The sequence below is a fragment of the Sinocyclocheilus rhinocerous genome, unplaced genomic scaffold (assembly GCF_001515625.1).
Source record: "Sinocyclocheilus rhinocerous isolate Xijiao unplaced genomic scaffold, SAMN03320098_v1.1 scaffold115, whole genome shotgun sequence".
Lineage (NCBI taxonomy): Eukaryota > Metazoa > Chordata > Actinopteri > Cypriniformes > Cyprinidae > Sinocyclocheilus > Sinocyclocheilus rhinocerous.
The window spans coordinates 1510815-1535638 of record NW_015650001.1 but is presented as its reverse complement, the minus strand read 5'-3'; the positions used below and the strand labels follow the sequence as shown (position 1 = coordinate 1535638).

General features: G+C 37.0%; 2 protein-coding genes and 1 long non-coding RNA gene across 3 annotated transcripts in view; 2 read left to right on the top strand and 1 right to left on the bottom strand.

Moving 5' to 3' along the window:
* Positions 1 to 19407, top strand: part of LOC107711156 (rho GTPase-activating protein 44-like) — a 60598-nt gene extending 41191 nt beyond the window's left edge. The window contains exons 13-20 of the mRNA XM_016516093.1: positions 1962 to 2042; positions 3120 to 3233; positions 4491 to 4582; positions 4676 to 4859; positions 8555 to 8572; positions 9671 to 9859; positions 15395 to 15540; positions 19250 to 19407. Of these exons, the coding sequence (XP_016371579.1) occupies positions 1962 to 2042; positions 3120 to 3233; positions 4491 to 4582; positions 4676 to 4859; positions 8555 to 8572; positions 9671 to 9859; positions 15395 to 15540; positions 19250 to 19407 (982 nt within the window). The remainder of the gene's footprint in view (positions 1 to 1961; positions 2043 to 3119; positions 3234 to 4490; positions 4583 to 4675; positions 4860 to 8554; positions 8573 to 9670; positions 9860 to 15394; positions 15541 to 19249) is intronic.
* A 714-nt stretch (positions 19408 to 20121) lies between these two features.
* The window catches only part of LOC107711224 (nuclear distribution protein nudE-like 1-B), an 18663-nt gene continuing 13960 nt past the window's right edge, over positions 20122 to 24824 (top strand). Inside the window, exons 1-2 of the mRNA XM_016516166.1 lie at positions 20122 to 20125; positions 20973 to 20976. The gene's annotated coding sequence lies outside the window, so the exon portion shown is untranslated. The remainder of the gene's footprint in view (positions 20126 to 20972; positions 20977 to 24824) is intronic.
* LOC107711225 (uncharacterized) lies at positions 23562 to 24737 on the bottom strand. The gene is made up of 2 exons (XR_001636678.1): positions 24484 to 24737; positions 23562 to 24107 (listed from the first exon to the last, which is right to left on the bottom strand). It is a non-coding gene; the product is annotated as an uncharacterized LOC107711225 (long non-coding RNA).

Genomic DNA, 24824 nt, shown 5'->3' with positions numbered 1-24824 from the left:
TTCTTAGTTTTTTTTCTTATCAGTTGTGTACATTAGGGTTTAATCTTACATCTAATGTTATTAAATTAATGTTTATTGCATTATTTCAGTGTCATGTGTGTCACCATGATGGGGTTTAGTGTTTGTGTGAATGACACTGTGCACCTTCTATATACTGTATAAGTATTGCCCTCCTCAGCTCTAGAAAAGCTGTTTGAGATGAGCTTTGGTTCATCATGTGACTTTTTCATCACCACCAGTTTTTGGTGGTTATCAGTGCATTACAATGGCACAAAACAGATATTAACCCTTCAATATGTTGGTTTATTAACATCAGTTAATGAAATACGGTATTTTATTGTGAATTTAAGTTAAGTCTGTAAAACCTAAAATGTTGCTACCATATTTTTTACGGTGAAGTTCTGGCAACCACAGCTGCCGGTATTTTACCGTAAATGTCACCAATTTTTTTTTTACAGTGTAGCCTGCTAAACCAGCTATGACCAGCTGTAGACATCTAGAAAAGATGTTTATGACTTAGAATATATGTAAAACTGCTTTTTTAAAGATGTATATCAGCTGTTTGTACACAACAGATGTTTTGCAGATGAAGCCCTCTGTAACTGAAATCTTGGAGATTTACATGTGCTCTCTGTGTAGTGAGCCGTCTACCTATCCACCTTATTTTTCAACGTGGAAGGAAGCTGTTTTCTGTGAATGTGTGAGACTTTTGGTTCATTAGTCTCTGTAGGGAAATAACAAAAAGAATAACAAAAGTGCAGTAAACGGTAAAACTGTTTTCACTACAAACCAGTGTGTTCATAATTAAGATAATAAATTAAAATAACATGGTAAGAAACAACAGTTTGCAATATCAAGCAGCAAAACAAACTGTTTTGTACAGCTAAAAATAGCTGGAAGTGAATGACACCGGAAGCCAGACACATTCAATTTACAAATGGCCGCGCCCGCACTTACGGGAAAAATAAGGTGGATAGCATTTAAGACACTGAAAATTAACAGTATGCTGCTTTCTGAGATACCTTCTTACAATATCACGTATGCTTTACAGATAATTGAATTACAATATCTTATCCTAATATTTGTGTTTGTTTGTTTGTTTGTATGCTTATTAGAGTATTATGTTAGCTTAGCAACATGCGCTAATGCTAAACTCAGTTGGAATCACCTTTACGAAAATTAACCATGGTTTTATTATATTAAAGGTTTAGTAACCATGCCTTTTTGGTATATTAGTTACCTTTTGTTCAACCACAGTTCCCTTTCATGGGAACTTCGAACTGCGTCCTCTAGGGGTGCTCCCGGCGCTTATTTATACTATAGTCGCACCGGTAGTGACGTCATGGCTGTCGCCGGCCAACGAGTTGGTGTTTTTTCAATGTATGCTTCAGACACGGGTCACGACGAGGCGTTCCCCCATAGCGACCCCTAGAGGACGCAGTGTCTCGTTCCCTACTCAGGGAACCATGGTTACATAAGTAACCTGAGACGTTTTACTACAACTACCATGGTTAAACTATGTAGCAAAACCATGGTTAATTTGTGGTTACCATGGTTTAACTATGCTTTTTAGTAACCATGTTTTTTTGTTTTTTTTGTAGTAAAACCATGGTTAATTTTCATAAAGGCAAATATGAGTCGTCAATTCTAAAACTCTTACAAAAGAAGATAAATAAAGTTCAAGTATATTTTCCAAGTATGCTTTATGAAGTAAATATACTAATGTCAATGTATTAGAAGTAACTCACTTTCTCTCAGTAAACTACTAGTGTAATAGATTTTTATACTGAATTTTATGTAAGTGAACTTAACACTAAATTTACAGTGGAAGATTTGTCAGTAAAATCAGGCAAATGCTTATCTTTTTCTGCGTTTGTTAATAGCACTGTGGAGAAAAAAAAGAGTTTATTCATATTCTGTATACTGTACCTAATGCATCTCTCCCTGTGTCTTTTCTCTAGTATTCAAGATATGGATAAAAGACTCCAAGACCTTTTGTGTACATGTGAGAAACTACCAGCAGATAATCTGAACAACTTCAGGTGTGTGGCGCTTGTTATTTACTTATTGTTTGTTATTTCTCTCGAGGCTTTTGTCTTTGAATGAGTCATGAATGCAAGAGCTCATTAGAAGAGAGGAGTGTCAAATCTCTGTCATATCATGAGCGAAGCAGCAGTTCCTTCACTGACAGGAAGTGGGCATGTTACTGAAATAATCAGAGTTCATTAGTCCTACAGAGAATATTTTTGAGTTCGGAAATGTCCTTCAGTCCAACCTGTTTAGTGTGCCAAATATACAGACGAATGCTTATCTTTTTCTGCGTTTGTTAATAGCACTGTGGAGAAAAAAAAGAGTTTATTCATATTCTGTATACTGTACCTAATGCATCTCTCCCTGTGTCTTTTCTCTAGTATTCAAGATATGGATAAAAGACTCCAAGACCTTTTGTGTACATGTGAGAAACTACCAGCAGATAATCTGAACAACTTCAGGTGTGTGGCGCTTGTTATTTACTTATTGTTTGTTATTTCTCTCGAGGCTTTTGTCTTTGAATGAGTCATGAATGCAAGAGCTCATTAGAAGAGAGGAGTGTCAAATCTCTGTTATATCATGAGCGAAGCAGCAGTTCCTTCACTGACAGGAAGTGGGCATGTTTCTGAAATAATCAGAGTTCATTAGTCCTACAGAGAATATTTTTGAGTTCGGAAATGTCCTTCAGTCCAACCTGTTTAGTGTGCCAAATATACAGACGCTGTCTCTGGCAAAGACAAATTCAGCCTTTCGTTTCGCCTTGACTGATTTGGCCAAAGACTAAGAGCCACACAATAAATAATACATCATTAATCCAGGATTAAGTTCAAACAAAGCTTCCGTTTAAGAAAATAAGGATGCCTGTTCATATGGATTATGCATTTGGCACGTCTTTACTTCTAGCCAAGGTTTCCAGATATATGCTGTGGGTCTTGGATGTTTGACTGCACCTGCCTTCTGTCAAACCTACTGAAATATTGATAATATACAGCGACAGGAATAGCAAATGTAAGAGTGAATGCCAGGGCAGGGCTAAACCCTTTGGTCAAACTGAGATTAAAATTTTTTATTTTTATTTTTCAAAACAGATATTTAGTTAAGTTCTTAGCCAAACTCACGGAGCATCAAGACGCTAATAAAATGACGCCAGGTAATATTGCAATAGTTCTTGGACCCAACCTGCTGTGGACACATTCAGAAGGGTGAGTGCATGTCTTCCATTTGGATTATTTCTTACATTTATGTGGAGAGCAGCAAATCCACAAAGCAATTTAAAGGGACAGTTCACTGAAAAAATTTAAATTCTGTTATTACGTACTGTACATATGACTTATTTTCTTCTGTGGAGCACAGTGTTGTTACTGTAAACTAAAACTAATAAAAATAATTTTCTTGAAATAAAAGTACAATAAGATATAAATATTAGATACACAATTTAGAATATGATAAAAATAGAAGTTCAAGAAGTGCTAAAATTGCTAAAACAGAAACAAAAAATAAAGTAAATCGTAATATACAAATATTGACCAAGAAAAAGAAAAATTTGCGAAGCACATACAATTATTTAAGCTAAATTAAATTTAAAAATGTACAAATAAAAGCTAATTCAAGATAATAATGACTACTATAATAATATATAAATGATACAAAAATAAGCATTTTTGAAGAATCCATACTACAACAGTTCATAGTGACCTTGTCTGTCAAGCTTTAAGAATGATAAAAACACACTATAAAAAGTCCATACAGACTTTGCACTATATTCAAGTCATTTGAAGTCATGCTAAGGTTTTCTGTGTAAAACTGACTGATATTTGTGACCCTGGATCACAAAACCAGCTAAAAATACATTGTATGGGTCAGAATTATTGATTTTTCTTTTATGCCAAAAAATCATTAGGATATTAAGTAAATATCATGTTCCATGAAGATATTTTGTAAATGTTCTTCTGTAAATATATCAAAACATAAATTTTGATTAGTAATATGCATTGCTAAGAACTTCATTTGGACAACTTTAAAGGCGATTTTCTCTGTATTTTGATTTTTTTTGCACCCTCAGATTCCAGATTTTCAAATAGTTGTATCTCGACCAAATATTGTCCTATCATAACAAACCATACATCAATGGAAAGCTTATTTATTCAGCTTTCAGATGATGTATACATCTCAATTAAAAAAAATTGACCCTTATGACTGGTTTTGTGGTCCAGGGTCACATTTAATGTTTTTGGAGCTCTACAGATGTGGTCACTGTGAAAATATTGTTTTATGGAGAAGAACTACATGAGGATTGTTAAAAATGTAACCTTTTGTGTTCCACAAAAGAAAGAGTCATTCAGTTTTGGATGGACATAAGTGAATTACAATTTTAGGTATACTACTCCTTGAATGTATCTAGTAGTTGTATATTTTGACATTTGTAATGTGTAGGTCAAATGGGTCATTGATCTTCACAGGAACATGACGGAAATGATGACCACCATGTCCCTGCAAATCGTCGGCATCATTGAGCCGATCATCCAGCACGCTGACTGGTTCTTCCCTGGAGGTTCGATAAAAAGAGTCGTGAAAACATATTCGCACATACACACGAGCGTGTTCTCCTGCGAGATTTGGACTGATTTGTCTTTGCTATTCTTAGATATTGAGTTCAACCTGACAGGCAGCTACGGTAGCCCGGTCCACACCAACCACAACTACAACTACAGCTCCATGCCTTCGCCCGATATGGACCAATCAGAGCGCAAGCTGCAGCATGACCAGAGCCGACGCCCACTCAGTGTTGCTACTGACAACATGATGCTGGAATTCTACAAGAAGGATGGGTAGGTTGTTCTGTACTCTTGGCTCTGTCTGCCTCCTCCATCTCTCCTCTTTTCCTTTTCCCTCCCACACTCTTCCTTTAGCTTCTCATACCATCTCTAATCTTAAAGGGACAGTTCACCCAAAAATGTCATCATTTACTCATTCGTTCCAAACCTGTACGACTTTCTTTTTTCCATGAAACAAAAGGTACATTTTTGAAGAATATCCTGGCAATGCTCGCAATATGGCTTAGTGTGAATATCAAATCAAAAAGGCTGCAAATGAATTAAATAGATATATGTGCTGTGGGTTTCAGAGTGAAGCACAGCACTGTGTTTATTTACACATGAGCAGCTCACGATCCAGTGTTTTCAGTTTCTCAAAGCAGCTTGGATCACCGTAAATGCATCTGCTCTTAGTTTGAGTCGCTTAAAATGTGCATTTGGGAACACGACATGCGTCATATTTTTGTCAATAAAAGAGATGCTTTTTGACGAGGCTTTTTTTGCTGAAATAAAATGTTGATGGTTTAACGTTTGAAAAATTAAGACAGCCATAAATGTTAGTTTTGCAATTAAACAAGAGTACTGTAAATGTTAATTACTTTTATATTATTTTACTTAAATACTTAATTAATTAATTTTTTATTTTACAGTAAAATATTACAATAGTAATGTTTATATTTTTAATACTTTTATTTAATAAAAATACCAATATAATAATATTTTTTAGTAGTAGTAGTAGTAATATTTTCATATGTACTGTGTATGTAGTGTGTTTGTGTGTGTGTAATGATTCTTTTTTTTTGTCATACTGATATGTAATCACAACAGTTTTGGCCAAATTGTGCAACCCCTTTAAACAAGCACAACAAATCTGAAGCTTTAAAAAAAAAAAACTTTTAAATTGCAAATTTATTTAGAAAAACACAATTAAATTTTCCCCCCAAGATCATCCAGTGATTTTTATTTTACTTTTCAAAATAATGAGGGTGACCACAAGTGTCTTATTACTTCAGAAGACTCGCTCATGAGTGGACCATTTACTGTAGATGTATTTGTAGTATACTTAGCTTGAAATAAATATATTTCAAATATTTATTTTTCTCTAGGGCAGTATATTAATCTTTAATGTTCCATAGAAGAAAGAAAGTCACATGGGTTTGGATCAACATGAGAAAATGACAACAGACGTTCCTGTGAACTATCCTTTTAAATTAAACATCATTGCAGTAACAGCCTATTACTGACAGGGTTCGATAGTGCCGCTTAAACCAATTAGCAGCGGCGGATAGCTAATGTGTTCAGCGACTAATTCACTTAGACCGGGACATCAGTCACATCGTTATCCAGTAACCTTTCAGTTTCATTTGTTCTCAATTGTTGAGCTCCGGGAACATCTCAGCGACTCCCACAATCTGCCCTAATTTGAATAGAACTGGTCTCGGGCTGATGGGCTGCCACGGTCTCTATGGTAACGTGGATGGCGTATTGAAGGAGGGCCGCGGCTCGCTTATCTTTCACTGAGGGGGCTGGATTTCTGCCGCTATCGACAGAGACACGTGGCAGATGTGCCAGGCTCTGACTCATGACACCTGCAATGCTCCAGCAAGTGGAAAAATAGCGCATACGGAGGAGGAGATCCAGACTTCTGTTCGATAGAGTCCCACTCCAGACTAGCTTACGACAAATATTGCGTTCTGGCAAATATTTGGCAAACAATGCTGATAAATTACCACATATTAAATACAAGGCTGTGTGGAATCATATTTGCAAGTGCTGTAATGAAATGATTAATGAAAGGAGAATAGCAGCCATTATAACTGGAGGGAACATGTCCACACTACTTTTAGACGTTGTTAATTTCACTCCCCTACTCTGTAAAAAAAAAATGGTGACCTGCAATTTATGCCTATATGTCTACCTAATCTAAGTGCTAAAATATGATGTATTCATGTATTTAGGTTGATTTAGAGATATTAAGTAATATCAGTGATATTAAGTAATATTTTTTGATAATATTTTTGATAAAAAAACACTTAAGTATTACAATTTTTTTTCAGTGTACACTATTTGGGAGGTTTATTTTGCTTTGGCTACATTGTAGAGAAAAGTCAAAGTCAGAAAATTATAGAAGCTTGTTTCCACCACGGGGTTAAAAAAATGTAAATGCGGTTTTTTATCACATTTTAAATTTTTTTTCCCTGCGATTCTGAGTTTATGTCTCACAATTCTGTCTTTTGTTCTCAGAATTGTGTCAGAGAATTTTGAGATATGAAGTTAGAATTGTGAAATATAAAGTCAAAGTTATGAGATATATAGTCAGAATTGTAAGATATAAACTGCGAGATGTAAACTGAATGTACGTTTTTTAAAAATTTTTTTTTTATGTTTAATTCCATGGCAAAAAAAAAAGAATTGCAAGATGGTAACTCAAAATTCTGAGGGAAAAAAGTCAGAACCATGAGATTTAAAATCAGAATTTTGCAAAAAAATAAAAGTCAGAATTGTGAGATATAAACTCACAATTATTTTTTAAAAAAAGCCTGAATTGTTAAGATTTAAAAGTCGCAATTGACTTTTTTTGTTTTATTCTGTGGCGTAAACAAAAAACACAATTGTGAGATGTAAAGTCAGAATTCAGAAAAAAACATGAGAAGTGTGAGATATAAACTTAGAGTTGAGATGTATGCTCAGTGCCGATCCTAGACTTCTGGGGGCCCTACGCAGTGGGGTATCAAGCGATTTCCGCGCTCGCGGAAAGTTCTTGAGAAACAGTCCATGTCTTCCAGTCTTCCATGGCTCGGTACGCTTACAACTCGTTTTTTTTTGTCTCAAGTAAGACTGTACGACATTCACATTACATGATTTGACAGATTTTTACGTAGAAAGGGCGACAGCGCACTGCATTAAAAGAAATGATCATTCATGTTTCATAACCGCTGGCCAAATTAAAAAACGAAACTAAAATTAAATCATAAAATTAAATCATATAGGGAGGATCGTCTCTGCGTAAACTCGCAATTGCAATAAAAAAGTCAAAATTCTTAGTTACTTTCTTGCAATTCGATGTTTTTCACCTTTTACATTTTTTTTTATCCCGTGACGAAAACATGCATCTTTTACAAAATGATGCATTTTAAAACTTTTTTAACATAATTTTTAACAAAACTTTTATGACATTTTCTGGAGTTACTAACTTTTTTCTTGAAGCTTTAGCTTTTAAGCATTCATACTTAATCCGATATGAATATTTCCATGACAACTAGCCATTGCTGTGTTTCCCTCACATTTCCTCATGTTAAAATGCTCCTGATGTCTGCTGTCATTTCAAACGCACTGACAAGTTTTATAGATTACAGAACAATTAGAGACTCTGATCCACTGTATTTTAGGACTGATGTATTTTGTTAAAGGGGAGGCTAAGTGTCTGATTGTTTATGTCCACAGCTCTCGGGGTAAAAGCAATTAGAGTAAATGAGGCTTAATGTTGTCGCAGCAGGCAAGAGAGCCAGCTGCTCATTTAGGCTGACACTTTCTCACCTCTGGATGGCCCTGATCTTCCAAACACTGCATGCTCTCGCCACACAGTTCTCATTTAGCTGTCCTCCCCTGTCCCCATGTCATTTACTTTTGCTTACTCTACAGACATTACTGTTAAATGTAAACTCACTGTGTTGTCTCTAAACTCATTATTTTATCCACACTTAATGCAGCATTAGGAAAATTCAAAGGTACCGTTCACCTTTTCTGTTATACTGTGGCTTTGTTTTTGGTAACACTTTAATAACCTAATTAACAATCATTTAATTTCTGTATTGCTTAACAAGACAGTCATGCATGTATGTTCAAATATAAAAACACTACCGTTCAAAAGTTTTTTTCGGGTTGTGGTCAGGTTATTTGTTTGTTTATTTATTAGATTTATTAAGCAAGAATACATTAAATAGATCAAAAGTGACATTAAAAAACATTTATAATTGTACAAAAGATTTCCATTTCGAATAAATACTGTAATATTACAAAAAATTATATATTTTAATATTACAAAAATAATATTACAGAAATATTAAGCAGCTTGACTCTTTTCAACATTGATAATAATCAGAAATGTTTTTTGAGCATCAAATCAGCATATTGACACTGAAGACTGGAGTAATGATGCTGAAAATTCAGCTTTGCATCACAGGAATAAATTACATTTGAAAACTTTAAAATAGAAAACAGTTACTTTAAATTCTAGAAATGTTTCACAAAATTACTGTTTGTACTTTATTTTTGATCAAATAATGCAGTCTTGGTGAACATAAGACACTTCTTTCATAAACATAAAAAAGAACAACACTTACCAACCCTAAACTTTTGAACAGTGATGTGTATTATTCAAAATTTGAATCAAAATCATATTCTATTGTCTAATTATATCTTGTAACAATTACAATAATTGATGTTGATTGTAATGATGCAAGTTACTATAAAGTGTTTTTAACTCTCTGACACATGAATTATTAAATGACAAAAACATTTTCTTTTTATAAAGAAAAAAAAAATGTTTTATAATAATATAATCATAATTTAGAGAGTTACACACCTGGCCTCTAACAAAATAATGACCTTCACCACTTTGTTAGTCTTTTTGAAATTGGAAAAAAAAAAAAAACACTTAAGATGTAGAGCACAGTCATATAGAATTATGGGTAATGGTTGAAGATAATCACTCAAGGTGGCTAGTTGGCATCATGCATCAGAGGGTTAACGTTTCTGTAAAGTACATCTAGTTGTGTTTTCTGCAGTGGTTGTGATTGATGGTTTGTGGGTCTTTATGTGGGCAGTGTGGGTGTCAGAGTCATGGACACATCGTGGGTGAAGGGCAAAAGTTCCTCTACACTGGGCCGCAAAGCCTCATCCACGCCTCCCAGCGCACAACCGCCCGGCTCTCCTGCGGACACCCTGATCACTGAGCAGCCCGGTGAGCTGGCCACATCTCCAATCCCCACTCCCCCTCCTGGAGACAGGGGCAGGTAAAAAAAAACACACACGATTCCCATCATCCTCTACATGTTTTCCATTGTCATTTCAATGTACTGTATACACATTTCACAGTAGAACTTGTTGCATCAACTAACTTGAGACCTCATTGTTTTCCATTCAGCAATTAACTCTTGCTTTCCCTGCATTTGTGTATTAATGACATCATTTCCTCTGCTCTTTCATGCTTTCCTTGTTCTACCTAATGTTGTATTTTTTGTCTTTATGTATAAATAGAATTATTTATACAAATACAGTAGTGCAGTCAGTACGGCCATGTACACACTGCAGCTAAATACGATTGTCAGTCCTCTTTTGAGTTCTTCATCCTGTATTGTACACACAGACTTATGTTGTGTGACATCCGCATTCTGCAACCAAATTAACCGCATATACATTAAACCAAACCAAACTCAGTAACTAGTTCTTGTAATGTAATTAAAAGCCCATGCGAGTCTCTCTTCTTCTGATGCGAGGCAAGAAGATCTCAGGGAAAGAGGTACACTACCGTTTGAATGCTTGGGGTTAGTAAAACTTTTTCATTTCTGTTCTTTTGAACTTTGATCAAAGAATCTTGAAAAAATATATATCATAGTTTCCACAAAAATATTAATTTTCACTGCTGAAAACATTGATGGTTATAAGAAATGAGCAGCATATTAGCAGTGTTGCGAAGGTTACTTTGGATTAACCTAATTACAGATTACCCTATTTAAAATGTAATAAGTAGTGTAACTATTTCAATTACTTTATTAAAGCAGTGAAACTGGTTACTTTTTGATTACCTTTCTGAATTTCTTACTACTGTTTTCAACTGTTAATCATTTTCAAACATATGTGACCCTGGAGCACAAAACCAGTCTCGCTGGGGTATATTTGTAGCAATAGCCAAAAATACATTCTCCGTTTGCATTGAACTTTCAGCTTCGTAACTTTGCAGATATTGTTTATGATCAAACAGCAACATTACACACTAACTAACATTAAAAAAGTGAAATCGCAATCAACCACCCCTTTAAGTAAAGATCATGTTCCATGAAGATATTTTGTAAATTTCCTACCGTAAATATACCAAAACTTAATTTTTGATGAGTAATATGCATTGCTAAGAACTTCATTTGGACAACTTTAAAGGCTATTTTCTCAATATTTAGATTTTTTTGCACACTCCGATTCCAGATATTCAAATAGTTGTATCTCGGCTAAATATTGTCCCATCCTAACAAACCATACATCAAATTGACCCACAAAATTGACCCTTATGACTGGTTTTGTGGTCCAGGGTCACATATGAGGGTGAGTAAATTATGACTTCTAACTATCCTTTTAAGCGCCATAAAAAATCACAGAGCGCGTACAGTATGTTTCTCATTTCACACCCAAAACGATAATTTAGAGGATTCACTTCTGGATTTGAACGCAGTTGTCATTTTTGCAGTGTGTACAGGCCTATATGATCATTTAGTGTAGTTAAACCATCACAGTTTGGTAGGATTGGTCCCATGAAATGTAAGACATTCTTGCTGTGGCTTCCTATTCATTCAATTTCACTAATAATAAACCCATAAGCCCATATGCAAAACATACATTAATGAAGTGAAGGTCACGCCATGGTTCAGTCACTGTGTTTAGGGTTTGCAATGGCTGATGATTTGACTGGCTTACCTCCCCCCCCGACACTCTTTCAGGCCATGAAAGGGTTTTTGTGTCTGTGTTTAACTGCTCTGGGTTTTCACCATATTTAGAGACCTTAGAGACCTTGGTTTCAGCGCTATTCACCAAACTTTCTCTGACGTTTGGTTGTTCGAAGAGATTTTTTTTTCTTGCCTTGGTGCAGTGCGCAGACACAAGGTCATTTTCAGTGTAATTTTCTGTTTTCCTTTTAATTTCAATGCATCACTGTGCTTTTCCTCCCAGTGGAGTCAGATGGCGCCTGTTTTTTCATTGCTAAGCTTGCTGTTTGCTAAACCTGTTGCTCATTGCCGCGCACTAAACTGGCTAAATGCTCATACCAGCTTGAGACACACATGCAGACCAAAGGATCCTGAGAGTATTATCAATATTGTATAACGCTAGCGAGCCACAGCTGGAGCTAAACATCCACTTTCCTGTTGCGCTGTCATGCGTGTGCAGTTGACCAGAGCTCTCTCTCCTGTGTTTGCTCTTTATTGTTTTCAATATCTGCAGCTCAGACGACGTGTTGCCCAATCGGCCGGATTCCTCACATGTCTATTCGTCCCACGCGGAGGAGCGGCCACCCCCTCCGTACCCTTCCTTGTCCTTGTACTTTTCCATCTTGTTTTTGGAACTTGCTTTGTAATGTTATTGCTTTTTCAGTCCCATCACGCAGATTCCGTAACATTCTCATTGTCCAGGGAAGCCTGAGGTTGCCTAGCAACTGAGGATGTTACTGGCGTTTAGTGAAAGTGGATCCTTCACCTAGAAATCAGTGCTGTCATTGATAGCTTTTATTAATATTTTGAATCAGTTCTTATTTTCTGCTTTTATTTTAATTTCAGTTAAAATTCAGTTTTGTAATTTTCTTGTGCTTTTAGTTAATGTGTATGTATTTTTATTTCAGTTATAGCTCTTTTAGTACATCAAGTTGAACTGAATTAAAATGTTGCTTTGGCAGCTAGCTGAAATAAATAAAAAATCTTTTTTTTTTTTTAATATTTTATTTCCGTTAACATTTATTTTGTTTCAATGAATGATTTTTTTTTATGGTTTTAGTTTCAGTTTTAGTTTTAACCCTGGTAGAAATAAATACATTGATGGAGCTGCATATGGTGACATGAATGTATTATGCTTATGAATGTATTGATTGTGAAATTGAGTCAAGAGTTGTGTTTGATGTGCATGAATATTAACACCAGCTCTGTTCCAAAACCTAATGAGCTGCCCACCTAGGCATCTATTTTAGTCATCATAGGCGCTCTCCCAACACAAAGACTCCTCCAAACAATAGGAAACAGATTTATTCTGGCCTTATGAGATAGCTTTGGAAAAATAAAATTAAGGACTTCCCAAAATCAATTGCAATGATATAATCTGATTGCCACTTTACATTTACTCTTTGCTTAGAAATTCCATCTAATTAAAATGCATCCATTCTGACAATGTCTGACAATATAGAGCGCTGCAGTGATGACATGTTTTTGTAGGCCAACTTGTAAGTTAGCATCACCCTGGTTCCCTCAACAAAACCCCGAAAGGGTTTTTTCATTGGCTTTTGGTTTATTGCAGAAAATTAGCTCTGTGATCAACAAAAGATTCTTATGATTCTTACAGGATAATCTTCACTACTATCTACTACGGGATAATCTTCACTACTATCGTCAGAAGTAAAAAAGCTTAAACATACACTAACCTATATAGGAACTGTTTTATGACCTGCAAAAATGTGTTATCCGTGCAGCACTCTATTAGAGGAACTGTGAATGTTGAGTCTCTTGTGCACTTTGCTTGAGGAGTGTTTGTATGGCAATGTATGTCAGTGATCCCTTATGAAATTTAACAGTGGTTTTACTACAAAAAAAACAAGGTTTCTATAGTTAAATCATGGTAACCACAAATTAGCCATGGTTTTGCTATACACTATCACAGTTTAACCATGGTATTTGTAGTAAAACTGTGGTTATACAAATGGTAATCAATAATACACCCAAAAAAAGACAAAAACATGGTTACTAAAATTTTACCATAATAAACCTATGGTTAATTTACGTAAGGGATTGTTTAAAACCCCATGAAATAGTTTGCAAGTGTTTAAACCAGGAAGTTGGGACGGGACATCGGGACTTGTTGTTAGTAGCCAAAATGCTTTAGCTTTTCTATCTTCATCTAAAGCCCAATGTATACTTCAGTTTCTGTGCAAAACCTTCTAGTGTGCATGTGTTTGCGCACAGTAAGAAATGGAGTATACTTTGAGAGGCTACGCATTTGCCATTGCGCATACGCTAAGGATTTGCATCATATTATACTTTGGGCTTTAGCTGTGAACCATGATAAGCTACTCCCTCTTGCTAATCAGAAATAGATGGTTTTAAAAGGAAATACATTCTTGTTCTAGAGAGCAGTTAATTGGACAAACATTTGGATAGTGCAGGTCACTATATTTAGTCTCTGACTTCGTTTTCCCTGAAGACAAAAACTACATTTTAAATGTATATCTACTCAAAGTTTGTTTTGCTAGCCTTTAAGGAGTACACCAACATATACAAAGCTAAAGGTATGGTCACATTTACCATAGTTCAGCAAAGTTTTTGACTAAAAAGCACAAACTCTAATTCATTGGTTTACAGAGCTGGTGCTCATTTACGATATTCATTTCAGTTACAATTCGGTAGCTGCTGACAAGAAGGACAACAAGGCAGCTCACTAGATTTTGAAACACAGCAGGTCCACATAAAATGTAATCATTTCACTAAGATTAAAGTGTTCCCTACTTAATAGCCATCTGAATTTGAGAACTCTAAAGCCAAATGCACTGGTAAATCGTCATAAGGCTGAAACAATTACCAAAATCAAATTGCAAACAGCAATGTAGGCCATAAATTTAATTGAGGTGGGAATTGTGTATACGAATGCTCTTTTTTTAGACCACCAATCTCCCGGGTTGTTTGAAAGGTTGCAGGAATGTCAGTGGAATTACATGAATTCCCATCGCTTGACACCATCAGTGCAATAAAGATCTATCCAAGATCTTTATTAGAGAGCTTAGCATCAGTAGAGCTAATATTAGCCATTTTACTAATGGTGTTGACTGTGTATTGCAATGGCACAGGTTCCCCTCCCCATCTACCCTCATGAGCCTTCATTCAAACATTGCAGGGAACTGCAGAGATTGAGTCATAGATGTGGCAGAGTCGTACCAAATGTAGTCACATAGATGCAGATATTGCAGCATCATTCTCTGCATGTCTGCACGGATATAGATGTAGAGGACTCATGTGTCCATGTGTGCACATAGATTTATCTTCCCCAGAGTTTAGCAGAGAGGCGCCTGAATAGAGCTGTCAGAGTGAAAAACAGGCTCCACATGCTCAGTTATATTAAAGATACATACTGTGTGTGTGTGTGTGTGTGTTTGCTGGGCAAGGACACTCAATCCCCCTCCTGCTGACGTGCATGAGAAACACTCGGTGTAAAACCACCTTCACATGTCTTTGGAAAAAAATCACATCACACCCACATGAAAGCAGATTCTAGTTGTGGATGTTCAAGCAACAACGAAAATGTAACATCTATTTTGTCACCATTTTGTTTACCTTCTTGTAGCTCATCTGGTAAAGCATGACGCCAGCAACACAATGGCCATGGGTTCGAGTCCCACGTCAGTTATGTCAATAATGTTATGTCAAGGTGCATTCAGACACGATCCAAACCAGCAGGATGTTATTTACCACTTAAGTCGCTGTTTTTAGTTTCGATGACGGGGGCGTGAGGGGTCCTTGCACGCTGTTAGTCATTAATGATAGAGTGGGTGCAGATTGATGGCAGGCAGTCATGTTTGTCTCTCTCTCCAGCACTCTGAAGAGCAAGGAGCTCTCTCCTGTGATTGGCCACAAGGCTGTGCAGGCGTCAGGAGCAACAGTGCCCCCTGTCAGCGGTCAGCAGAGCAACAGCCAGTCTCCCCACTCTGCCGAGCACAGCCCCCACACCTTACACAAAGGTTCGTCCCACTGGGATTCCACTTTAATTCTTTCTACAGATAAAATCCTCTTTAAATCTGGTATAATGTCAGCCTTGGGCGATCAGATCACTGTATGCATCTGGTAATAACACGTTTCTGATTCGGTCAAGGTTATTTTGTGATGACATACATCACTAACTACATCAATATTTGCTCTGTATTGTACTGTGAAGTCTTTTGTAAAATGCATGTTTTGCTACAGTGATTAGTGTTATGTTGGTATGCAGCTGCATTTGAAAAGAAATATAGGTACAGTGACTTGACTACAGCTTAATTTCTGAATTAAAATTCATTCGATATGTTTTAGGGGACATAAATTAAAAGATCAGAATGATATAACTCTTGATATAATGAGGAAAAAGACTAAAATAATGCAGTTCTTGAAAATAAAACCTTGTTAGTTTGGAAAGATCGTATTTCTTAGAGCAAGAATATTTGAACAAAACTGTGTATTGTTTACATTAAGGAAAATTATTTAAGATATTGAGTCTTGATTTCTGAAAAATGTATCATTAAGTACATTCATGCTTAAATACATTCAACTTTCAGGTATTGAAGGTGCGGTCATATTTACCATGGTTTAGCGAATTTTTAGAGGTGAAATCCAGTAATTTCAACAAGAATCCAAGTGATCAGGAATCACACGTGAGTGTGAACTGTTTCTCCCAAGCACAAATTTCATAGGAAATTCAAATTGGTTGCATGGAAAGAATTGTCAGGAACTTGCTGAAAATCAACTCCAAGTTGATTGTTTAGCTTTACTTTCAACTTTTAGGGGTACTTAAGAAAACATGGAAACAAAGGGAATTCACTTTAAGCTCAAGGACATACTGTATATATTTTACTACAAAGTGAAGTGTGCAATTCTTGCACCACCAGTGGAATTGTACAAATAACGACTTTCCATACAGAGTTTCCACAGACTCTGCTCCACCACAGACAGGTAGTCTTGCACAAATTTCATGCCAATGCTTGAGCCAGAAGTTGTTGGACGTGTCGGACCACTCAAACAAAGCAAGCAGTGTTTTAAAAGTGCCACTGAGTTTACATTCTTTGGGGTGTAAAAAAAAAAAAAAAGAGTATAAATTGGCAAGTACACCAATTAAATCTTCAACTAGCTTTACATTCAACTTTCAGGTATTGAAGGTGCGGTCATATTTACCATGGTTTAGCGAATTTTTAGAGGTGAAATCCAGTAATTTCAACAAGAATCCAAGTGATCAGGAATCACACGTGAGTGTGAACTGTTTCTCCCAAGCACAAATTTCATAGGAAATTCAAATTGGTTGCATGGAAAGAATTGTCAGGAACTTGCTGAAAATCAACTCCAAGTTGATTGATTAGCTTTACTTTCAACTTTTAGGGGTACAGGTGCAGTCACATTTACCATTGTTCAGCGAATTTTCACGGGTCCAGTCGTTTCAATAGGAATCCATGCGATCAGGAATATCCAGGCTAGAGATATCCAGATGCAGATTTCGCAAAGGGTTTAAATTGGTCACATGGGAAAAAAATTGTCAAGCACTTGCTGAAAATCGTCAACTTCAAATTTATGGGTAGCTTTGGTTTCAACTTTCAGGAGTACATGTGTATTCACATTTCAGGAATTACACATGAGGTTGAAAGATTTTCCCACACAGATTTCGTAAGAGATTCAAATTTTTCACACTGAAAAATTTGGCAAGCGCTTGCCAAAAATCACCAAATCCAATTGATTTGCTAACTTTAAATTTAACTCTCAGGACTGAAGGTGCAGTCATATTTACCACTAAGTTTTCTCATAAAGTTGCCTCTAAACAACAAAATACAAACAAATTGAACTTCAGGTGGTCACGTTACCGACTGCTATGTTGACCAGACTTTATGCCGCAAGTCAAAAGTCTGGCTACATGAGACTGACCTGGAAAGAAGCATTTTAACATGCAAAGAATTACACACTTCACCTTTGAAGTTCAGGATGAGCCCTATAGTTATTTTCTCAGCTTTAGTGTGAGACTGTTTCTCTAAAGTAAGGTTCTGTGGTCTTTGTATCATTCTAGTGGCCCGCTGTATGGCACTGATTGTATGTTCTCTCATGTGAGGCATGTCTGTCAGTCATTCTCCTGAGCACTGATTGATGTATGACTCTTTTATCCCCTGTCATCGTTGTGCACCTTGCAGCTGTGTGAGGCCAGGGACTGAGTGTGGGCTGAGTGTGAGGGGGACATTTAGGGTAAGCCAGAACCTGCTGTGCCCGTGCCATAGCCTCATCTCACACCGTCTGGCCTGGTGCTGTGGCTGAATCTGGGGCCTCTACCGCAACCTTGCTCTCTGTCTCATACCGTAACACTTCCTTCTGCGGCTTTGTTATTCTCTCCCAGTCGCGGGGCTGTCCTTGGCTTCTTCATTCTGTCAGTGTAGTCTGTGCATGGTGTGAGACTGGTCTATGCATGGCTTACGGCCTTACTTTTCCGAGCAACATCACACATTTGCCAACGTCGTCGCTTATGAAGTCCATCTCAACACCTCCGGCCCTGACCTCACATCGTGATCCATTCCCCCACCCAATATCCCCACCACCACATAGGTACCCAGGTAAACCCCAACCAAACTCTCTTTGAGTCGAGTCCATCGCAGGACGACAGTACAACTCTCCGCCCCCCACAGTCGTGACTACACCATCTCTCGTCCATCTCATTCTTACACAGGGGAGGTCATCACAATCAGATACAGTCCACCAATCCACGTAGTCCACTGACAAGTTTCTTAATGTTACCACATTTTCAATTTGCACCCATCTTGTTGTCTATGTGTGGAGTATTTTGTTCATTGTGGTCAGTGTTGGGGGTAACGCGTTACAAGTAACATAATGTTATGCGCACATATTTCTTGTCGAGTATCAATGAAAGTAACGTGTTACTTTTAACAGTTATACTGCAGTACTTTTTCAAACATGGAATGTTTTTAAACAATTGTAATTCCGATGTAAAAGCACTTATGCAGTCTTTGTGTGACATTTAAACAATCGTAAATGTGGTTTCATGCTATATTTGTTGTTGTGGGCAAATCATGTCGGGGACAAATACTTTTCACAGCAAAATTACCTAAAAATGTCTACAAGGCAAACAGGAAACCACCATTCTAGAAGACAGAGAGCCTTGGCTAATTGACACCTGTACAAAATAACACAAAAATATCATGTTACTTTTCATAAAAGGTAACAATGTCATCGAATTAGCTACTAGTGCATGTAACGCGTTACTATTTAAAGTAACATTCCCCAGCACTGATTGTGGTGAACTGTTGATTCTATTGTTGTTACTTTCTGAAAAACTGCAAAAAGCTTTATGTAGTACTTTATATTTTATATGAGCATAGCAGAGATTTTGCGCTGAGGCAGGACAGGTTTCATTTCAAATGAAACAGATGTTTCACCTTCCTCCCCAATGGCTCAGTGTAACAGAATCCCTGTGCAGAATGCCAGGAAACAGTCTGATGTGCCCCTCTCCTGCTGCAACACACATTCAACACCCTTCGCTGACTTCACCTCTAACAGTGGTCTGGGAACTGAATTTGCTTTTTTGCTCTCTCTCCTTGTGTCGTTTTCAACATCCTCATCATCGCCATTTCCATCATTTCTCTCTGTACTGTAAACTTGTCTTGTCGCTTCACTTTCGTGGCCATCGCTCTCATTTGCATGATCCTATAGCAGATTTCTTCAGTTTGGAAATTCCCTCCATCAACGTCAATCTGGACAGCCTGTTGGACGAGTTCAGGGTGCTCCCATGTCGGAGCTCCTTTGCTGCGGTCAGCTCTCCGGAGGGGGAGTCCGTGTCCGAGGAGGAGGGCCAAAGCACCACGCTATGACCCCTGAGCCCACCCAGCAGCATGCCAGCTTCGCCCAGAACCCGTCCACTCCTGCTGAGGCCCAACTGGAACCCCACCTTGGCCAAACCCTCAGTCACGGATACTTCATGAGAGACTTGATAAGACGCCAACCACACAACAGGTGCCATAAAAAAAGCAACAGAATGGATTTCGTTCAAATTGCCACTGGAGGAACCTGGAGTTTTGTGTTCCGATTCCTGTTTCTCTCTGAACGATTCTGTCTGTTTCATTTTGTTGTCGTGTTGTTGGTTTCGTCTGATTGGGATGTTTTTATTTCTGCCTTATCAGAGCTGCAATTATAATACAATGCACATAGGGAGCAGTCTGCTGACTTTAAAGGAACCTCATACACTTTGTCTTGCTGGAGGCTTTGAACTGAGACACACCCTCATGGTATGAGAGTAGGCCGTCTTTGTTTTCCCTACAGGGTCCATGCTATGCTCTTTATAGATGACTTGGTGGCATATAGCATGTTTAAGTCTAATTTTGCAATGCTGAGGTCTTTCTTTCTTTCTTTCTTTCTTTCTTTCTCAATCTCTCTAACCTACACTAATCACTGCTTTAGCAATCCAATTCAGTTGACCTTTCACTAAGTCCCGCCTTAAAGTGCTACTGACTAATCTGGCCTTAGCAACTGTTGCTGCCCATTATATTATCAGACAAGTGCTCATTTCTAAAGTAGATCTATGGACAGACTGTGTGTTTAAATAATTTTGTAAAATTACATTTAAAACTATCAGAGAATACATTAAACTCTTGTTGCCTATGGCTCAGACAGTAGAGCACAGCTCTAGCAATGCCAAGGTCATGGGTTCAATTCCCAGGGAGAGCAAGAACTGATAAAATGTAAATGTGTACCTTCCCAGCAGGCACATATTTGGTTAAATTCCGGTTGCAATGTCAGGTGACCAAAATTCAATGTCAATTGGACGTCCAATGTCAATGTTAATTTGATGTCCAATACTGACGTCAGCTGATATTGATATTTGTTGTTTTAGGTTATGTAACCAAAATCCAACATTAAGTCAACGTCAAATTGGCGTCAAATACTGACGTCAGCCTGATTTTTATTCTCAACCAAAACGGAACGTCAACCTGACGTTATATTGACGTCTTGTGCCTGCTGGGCTGAATACAAGTTGCTTTGGATAAAAGTGTCTGCCAAAATTCATAAATATAAAAGTAAATATTGCCTCACAAAAGAGAGATCAAATTTTCCCCCCTTTTCCAAATCTTAGAAGTTGGGAATCGCATGAGGTGAATTGAATAATGTGTCCTGAACATGTAGAATGGTAAACTGAAATGTCCAATTCATTCCTGCGGTGGATTCAGTCAAGTTTGTCTGAGTCGGCAACAGAAACGGAGGGGGCGGGGCTTAGCAGGGTGTCAATTTCTGTAACATTTTGATAGATATGTGCGTTTATCTGTGGCAGAACATTATCAGAACTTCCTGAAACGTACATAATACAGTAACACAGTGACAACTGCTGCAGTAAAGTGTATTTTCTTAAAGAGCCAATACAATATAATGCAGTACATGGAAGCAAGGTAAGAAATCCAGGGTTCCCACTGTCATGGAAACTAAAAGGGCATTTTAATAGCGTCAAAGAAAATTTTAAAATCCCTCTAAAAATCACGTAATTTTCTATAGTCTGTATATTTGTTTCTGTTCTGAAGTATTTCTTTTTTTTTTGTGAGAGTTTGCAATCTCTATAAAATTCTATTTCAAAATCCTTATCCTGGAAATCTGTTCATGAAAATTCATCGGTCAGAAAGTGTGGGAACCCTGGAAATCTCAATCCCTCACCCCTTTACCTGCAAAACAGAAACATTGCTTGTGCTAAAATGGGTCACTGCAAACACTTTCCTGCAAATGTTTCATAATGTTTACTACTGAGATTAACTACTGGTTCTGTTCCAATGCACTGCCTTGCATTTTCCGTTGTCTTTCCGCACTCATATGCCCTCCAAAGTGCTTCAAACGCAGTGCCACACTATCCCTTCTGTATATTCCAATACTGTATATAAAGATGTGTAGATAAGTGTCAACGAGAGGACAAATGTAAAGGCAAATATGAATTATATATTCATAAATGTGACATGCCATATTTATCTTGTATAGAAATAATGTTCTAAGTATTATTTTGTCCCTGGACACTTTTTGTCAGGTTCACATAGCAAGCGAGTTTTTTGCACTTTTGTAAGCCATGAACTAGATGTAGAAATATGAATGCAGCAGACGTGGTAGAAGTTTAGGTAGAGTTATTCCCAAGAGAGATTTTATCCCTAAACCGACCTCATCAATAACAGCCTTAATCAACAGCATAAATCAACTGTATAGCTACTTACTATTATTAGAAAATATATGAAGTTGACAGATTACAATAATCGTATAACATCGGTTCAGTTATACTATTGTATAAAAACTGGTAGATTATATCAATGAAAATACAATGGCCCTAAAACAGTTTTGATGCGTGGAATCTGCAAAATAATGATATTAGATCTTCTCTAGCGATTTCGTCCAATTACTTTGTCAACTGGTATCGCTTTTAGTGGATGCATGAGGTTATTTCCTCACTGATGCCATTCATCACATGAACTGTGTCCACGTACTTTTTAAGGCCACTGTATAGCATATCTCGCCATAGGATCAATGGAAAAATACAGATTTTATAACTTGGCAGGGATCATTTCGAAATCATCTCAAAGATATTTTAGGCCCTAAAGATCCTTCAAAGTCTCTTTGCTTTTCCCCAGACACATAATCTGATGCCACACTGAGATGGCACATTTGTTTCATGGGTATACAACACCACGAGACTACTGGATGCTGCAGTTTCTCTTGTCTGAACTTGTACAAAAAGCGCAGGACTTTATTAAGGTCAAACAAACATTAGCTCGCTTCTGTCCCGTGGAAGGAATGGGCACAGCGTACCGTCTCCGTTCTCATACGAAGGACTCTACTTCCAACGATGGATAGCCATGGCTTGTATTTCTCTCTTTGACTAAGCATTAGTGTACGTCAGGGACAAAAGGCCTTTTTTTTTTTTTGCTGAAATCTGTGATATGCCTCAGTGTGTGTTCTTGATGAAATATAGTCTAATGATTATTGGTGACTGAGTTGTAGTTGTAGTGATTACACAATGATAATTGCAAGTGCCCTCACATTCAGTATTTATAACCTGAAGCTACCGGCGAGTTTCGTGCGTACGTGAGGTTCTGTCTGTGCGGTGTTCTGTGAGGAGGCAGTCGTGTCCGTTCGAGTGTGCTGACTGAATGTGATTTCGCCTTTACTTGGAAGTGCACTAAAGTAAAGGCCTTATAGCAGCTGCAACAGATGCATGGTTTGTTTTCTTTATGCTCATCTCTCTCTGTTTTGCGCTCATAATGAATGCTTATGTTGTTGTTAATGAAGACAGTATGTACATGCATTCGCATTCTGGTTCAATACTGCATCTGTTATCACATGCTTTTCTAAGGCGAAAAGGCACAGGTATATGTGATTTGTAAATGAAGGTCATTAGAATCACGTCTTAATTTACACGTGACAACGTTTAACAGTTATACCCAGTATGTTCAAGAAATTGTTCAAAACCGAAAGATGTAATAGCCGTGATGGAACTTTTTAAACCTGATGAATTGTGCATACGTAATTTTAACTGATAATTTGACCCACACAGAATCCGCACAGGTCACATTTCACCCCAAAATCAGAAGAAACAATTAAGAAATTATACTTTATTTAAAGAACAAGAAGCTTGTGTTGGTTTAAACTATTAAATCAAAGGATTTTCATGATTAAGCACAATATCATTCCCAAATGTCATTAATACAATTAAAACAAATTGTGTAATATATTTAAATTGTGCTTGTACTATCATAATAGTATGTGTTGTATGCACAGATTCCATCTACTGATGAGTCAAACAGATTTGATTTCAAAATTTCTCTTATTACTTGCTTGAACCAAGAAAACGATGCAATTATAGTACAAATGTTCTTTTCAAAATGGGGATTTGTAAAATAAAACAGTCATCTCTAATGCACCTATTACAAGGACATAATTTGTACTGATAAATTTATTTCTTAATTTATCTGACATTTTCAGCATGAAATGATATGTTCAAAAAGAACTAATGATACAAAGAAGCCACAAAGTTATAACAGTGACAAACTGAACTGAAGATTTCTCAGCTTTTTCTCAGTCATCTGTTTTGAACATTTAGGTTACTATATCACCCATTTACATCATCCTGTGAAAACCAGCAATCTGGAGTGACAGAGCATGCATTTAATCGTTCCCTTTAGATAATCACATGTGTGTTCATTAAAACAATACCAGATAATAAAGGGAGTCAACGATGAACCAGGGATGTGTGAACAGGTGATTCAAAGGTGATAAGTTGATCAGTGCACATTGTCCAACAGTGTACAGCCCTCTTCACCCCCCGCTTACCGAACTAATGTACAAATCTGCCTGTAAATCACCCTCCTCAGCTTAGCATATATCAGTGGAAGAACACAGTCTGTACTGTGAAGCCTGCCGCAGTCCTTATCAGAATGTCAGAAATACATAGATATATATTAAACTCTACATTTGTAATACTTTTGGTCTAAGTGCTTTGTTTTCTTGTGTATTGTTCACCTCAAACTGCTGTAATAACAATGTCTACATCCTGAAATGATGTAAGGGGAGACAGGATATTGATCATCATTTATGTTTTTAGAAAAGAAAAAAAAAAGTGAAAAGCTAGATGTTTGAAACTGAAGTCTGGTGATTATCTCAGTATAAACTCAAACATTTCAAATGATGTTGACTATAAGAAAAATGATCCACATTAATTTTATAGCTTTATATTGTATGTCAGCAAAAGACTGAATACTGTATACGTAAAAGTCAGATATTTTATTATGAAGTTGTTTTTGTTTTTTTCATCAAATACATCCAAAACCAAATGATCTGGGCTATGTAATTCATATTCATTTTATAGCTCTATACTCTTAATGCGCAGTCACATTAGCGCCATTTCTGTGAAATTTTGCAGGCAAAACGCTCACACAGAAGTCACTTAAACTAAGCAGCTTTCTGTTGGTCAATGCTATGAATCAGCACGATCAACTTCAAACCCTTGTGGAATTTGCTAAATTTTCACCCTCACATAAAATTCACAATCATGTAGATTCCTATGGACCCTTTTCACATTTCTGGGGTTCTATAGTTGCGTTAACTTTGATAGTGGTGAACCAAAACTACAATTAAAGCAATAAGCCCCATGAAGCCATGGTTTACAGTGAATTTATAACAGCTAAGGGGCATTGTTAGGTACGACCCCCTTAGCTGTTACAAATTCACTGTAAACCATGGCTTCATGGGGCTTATTGCTTTTATAAAA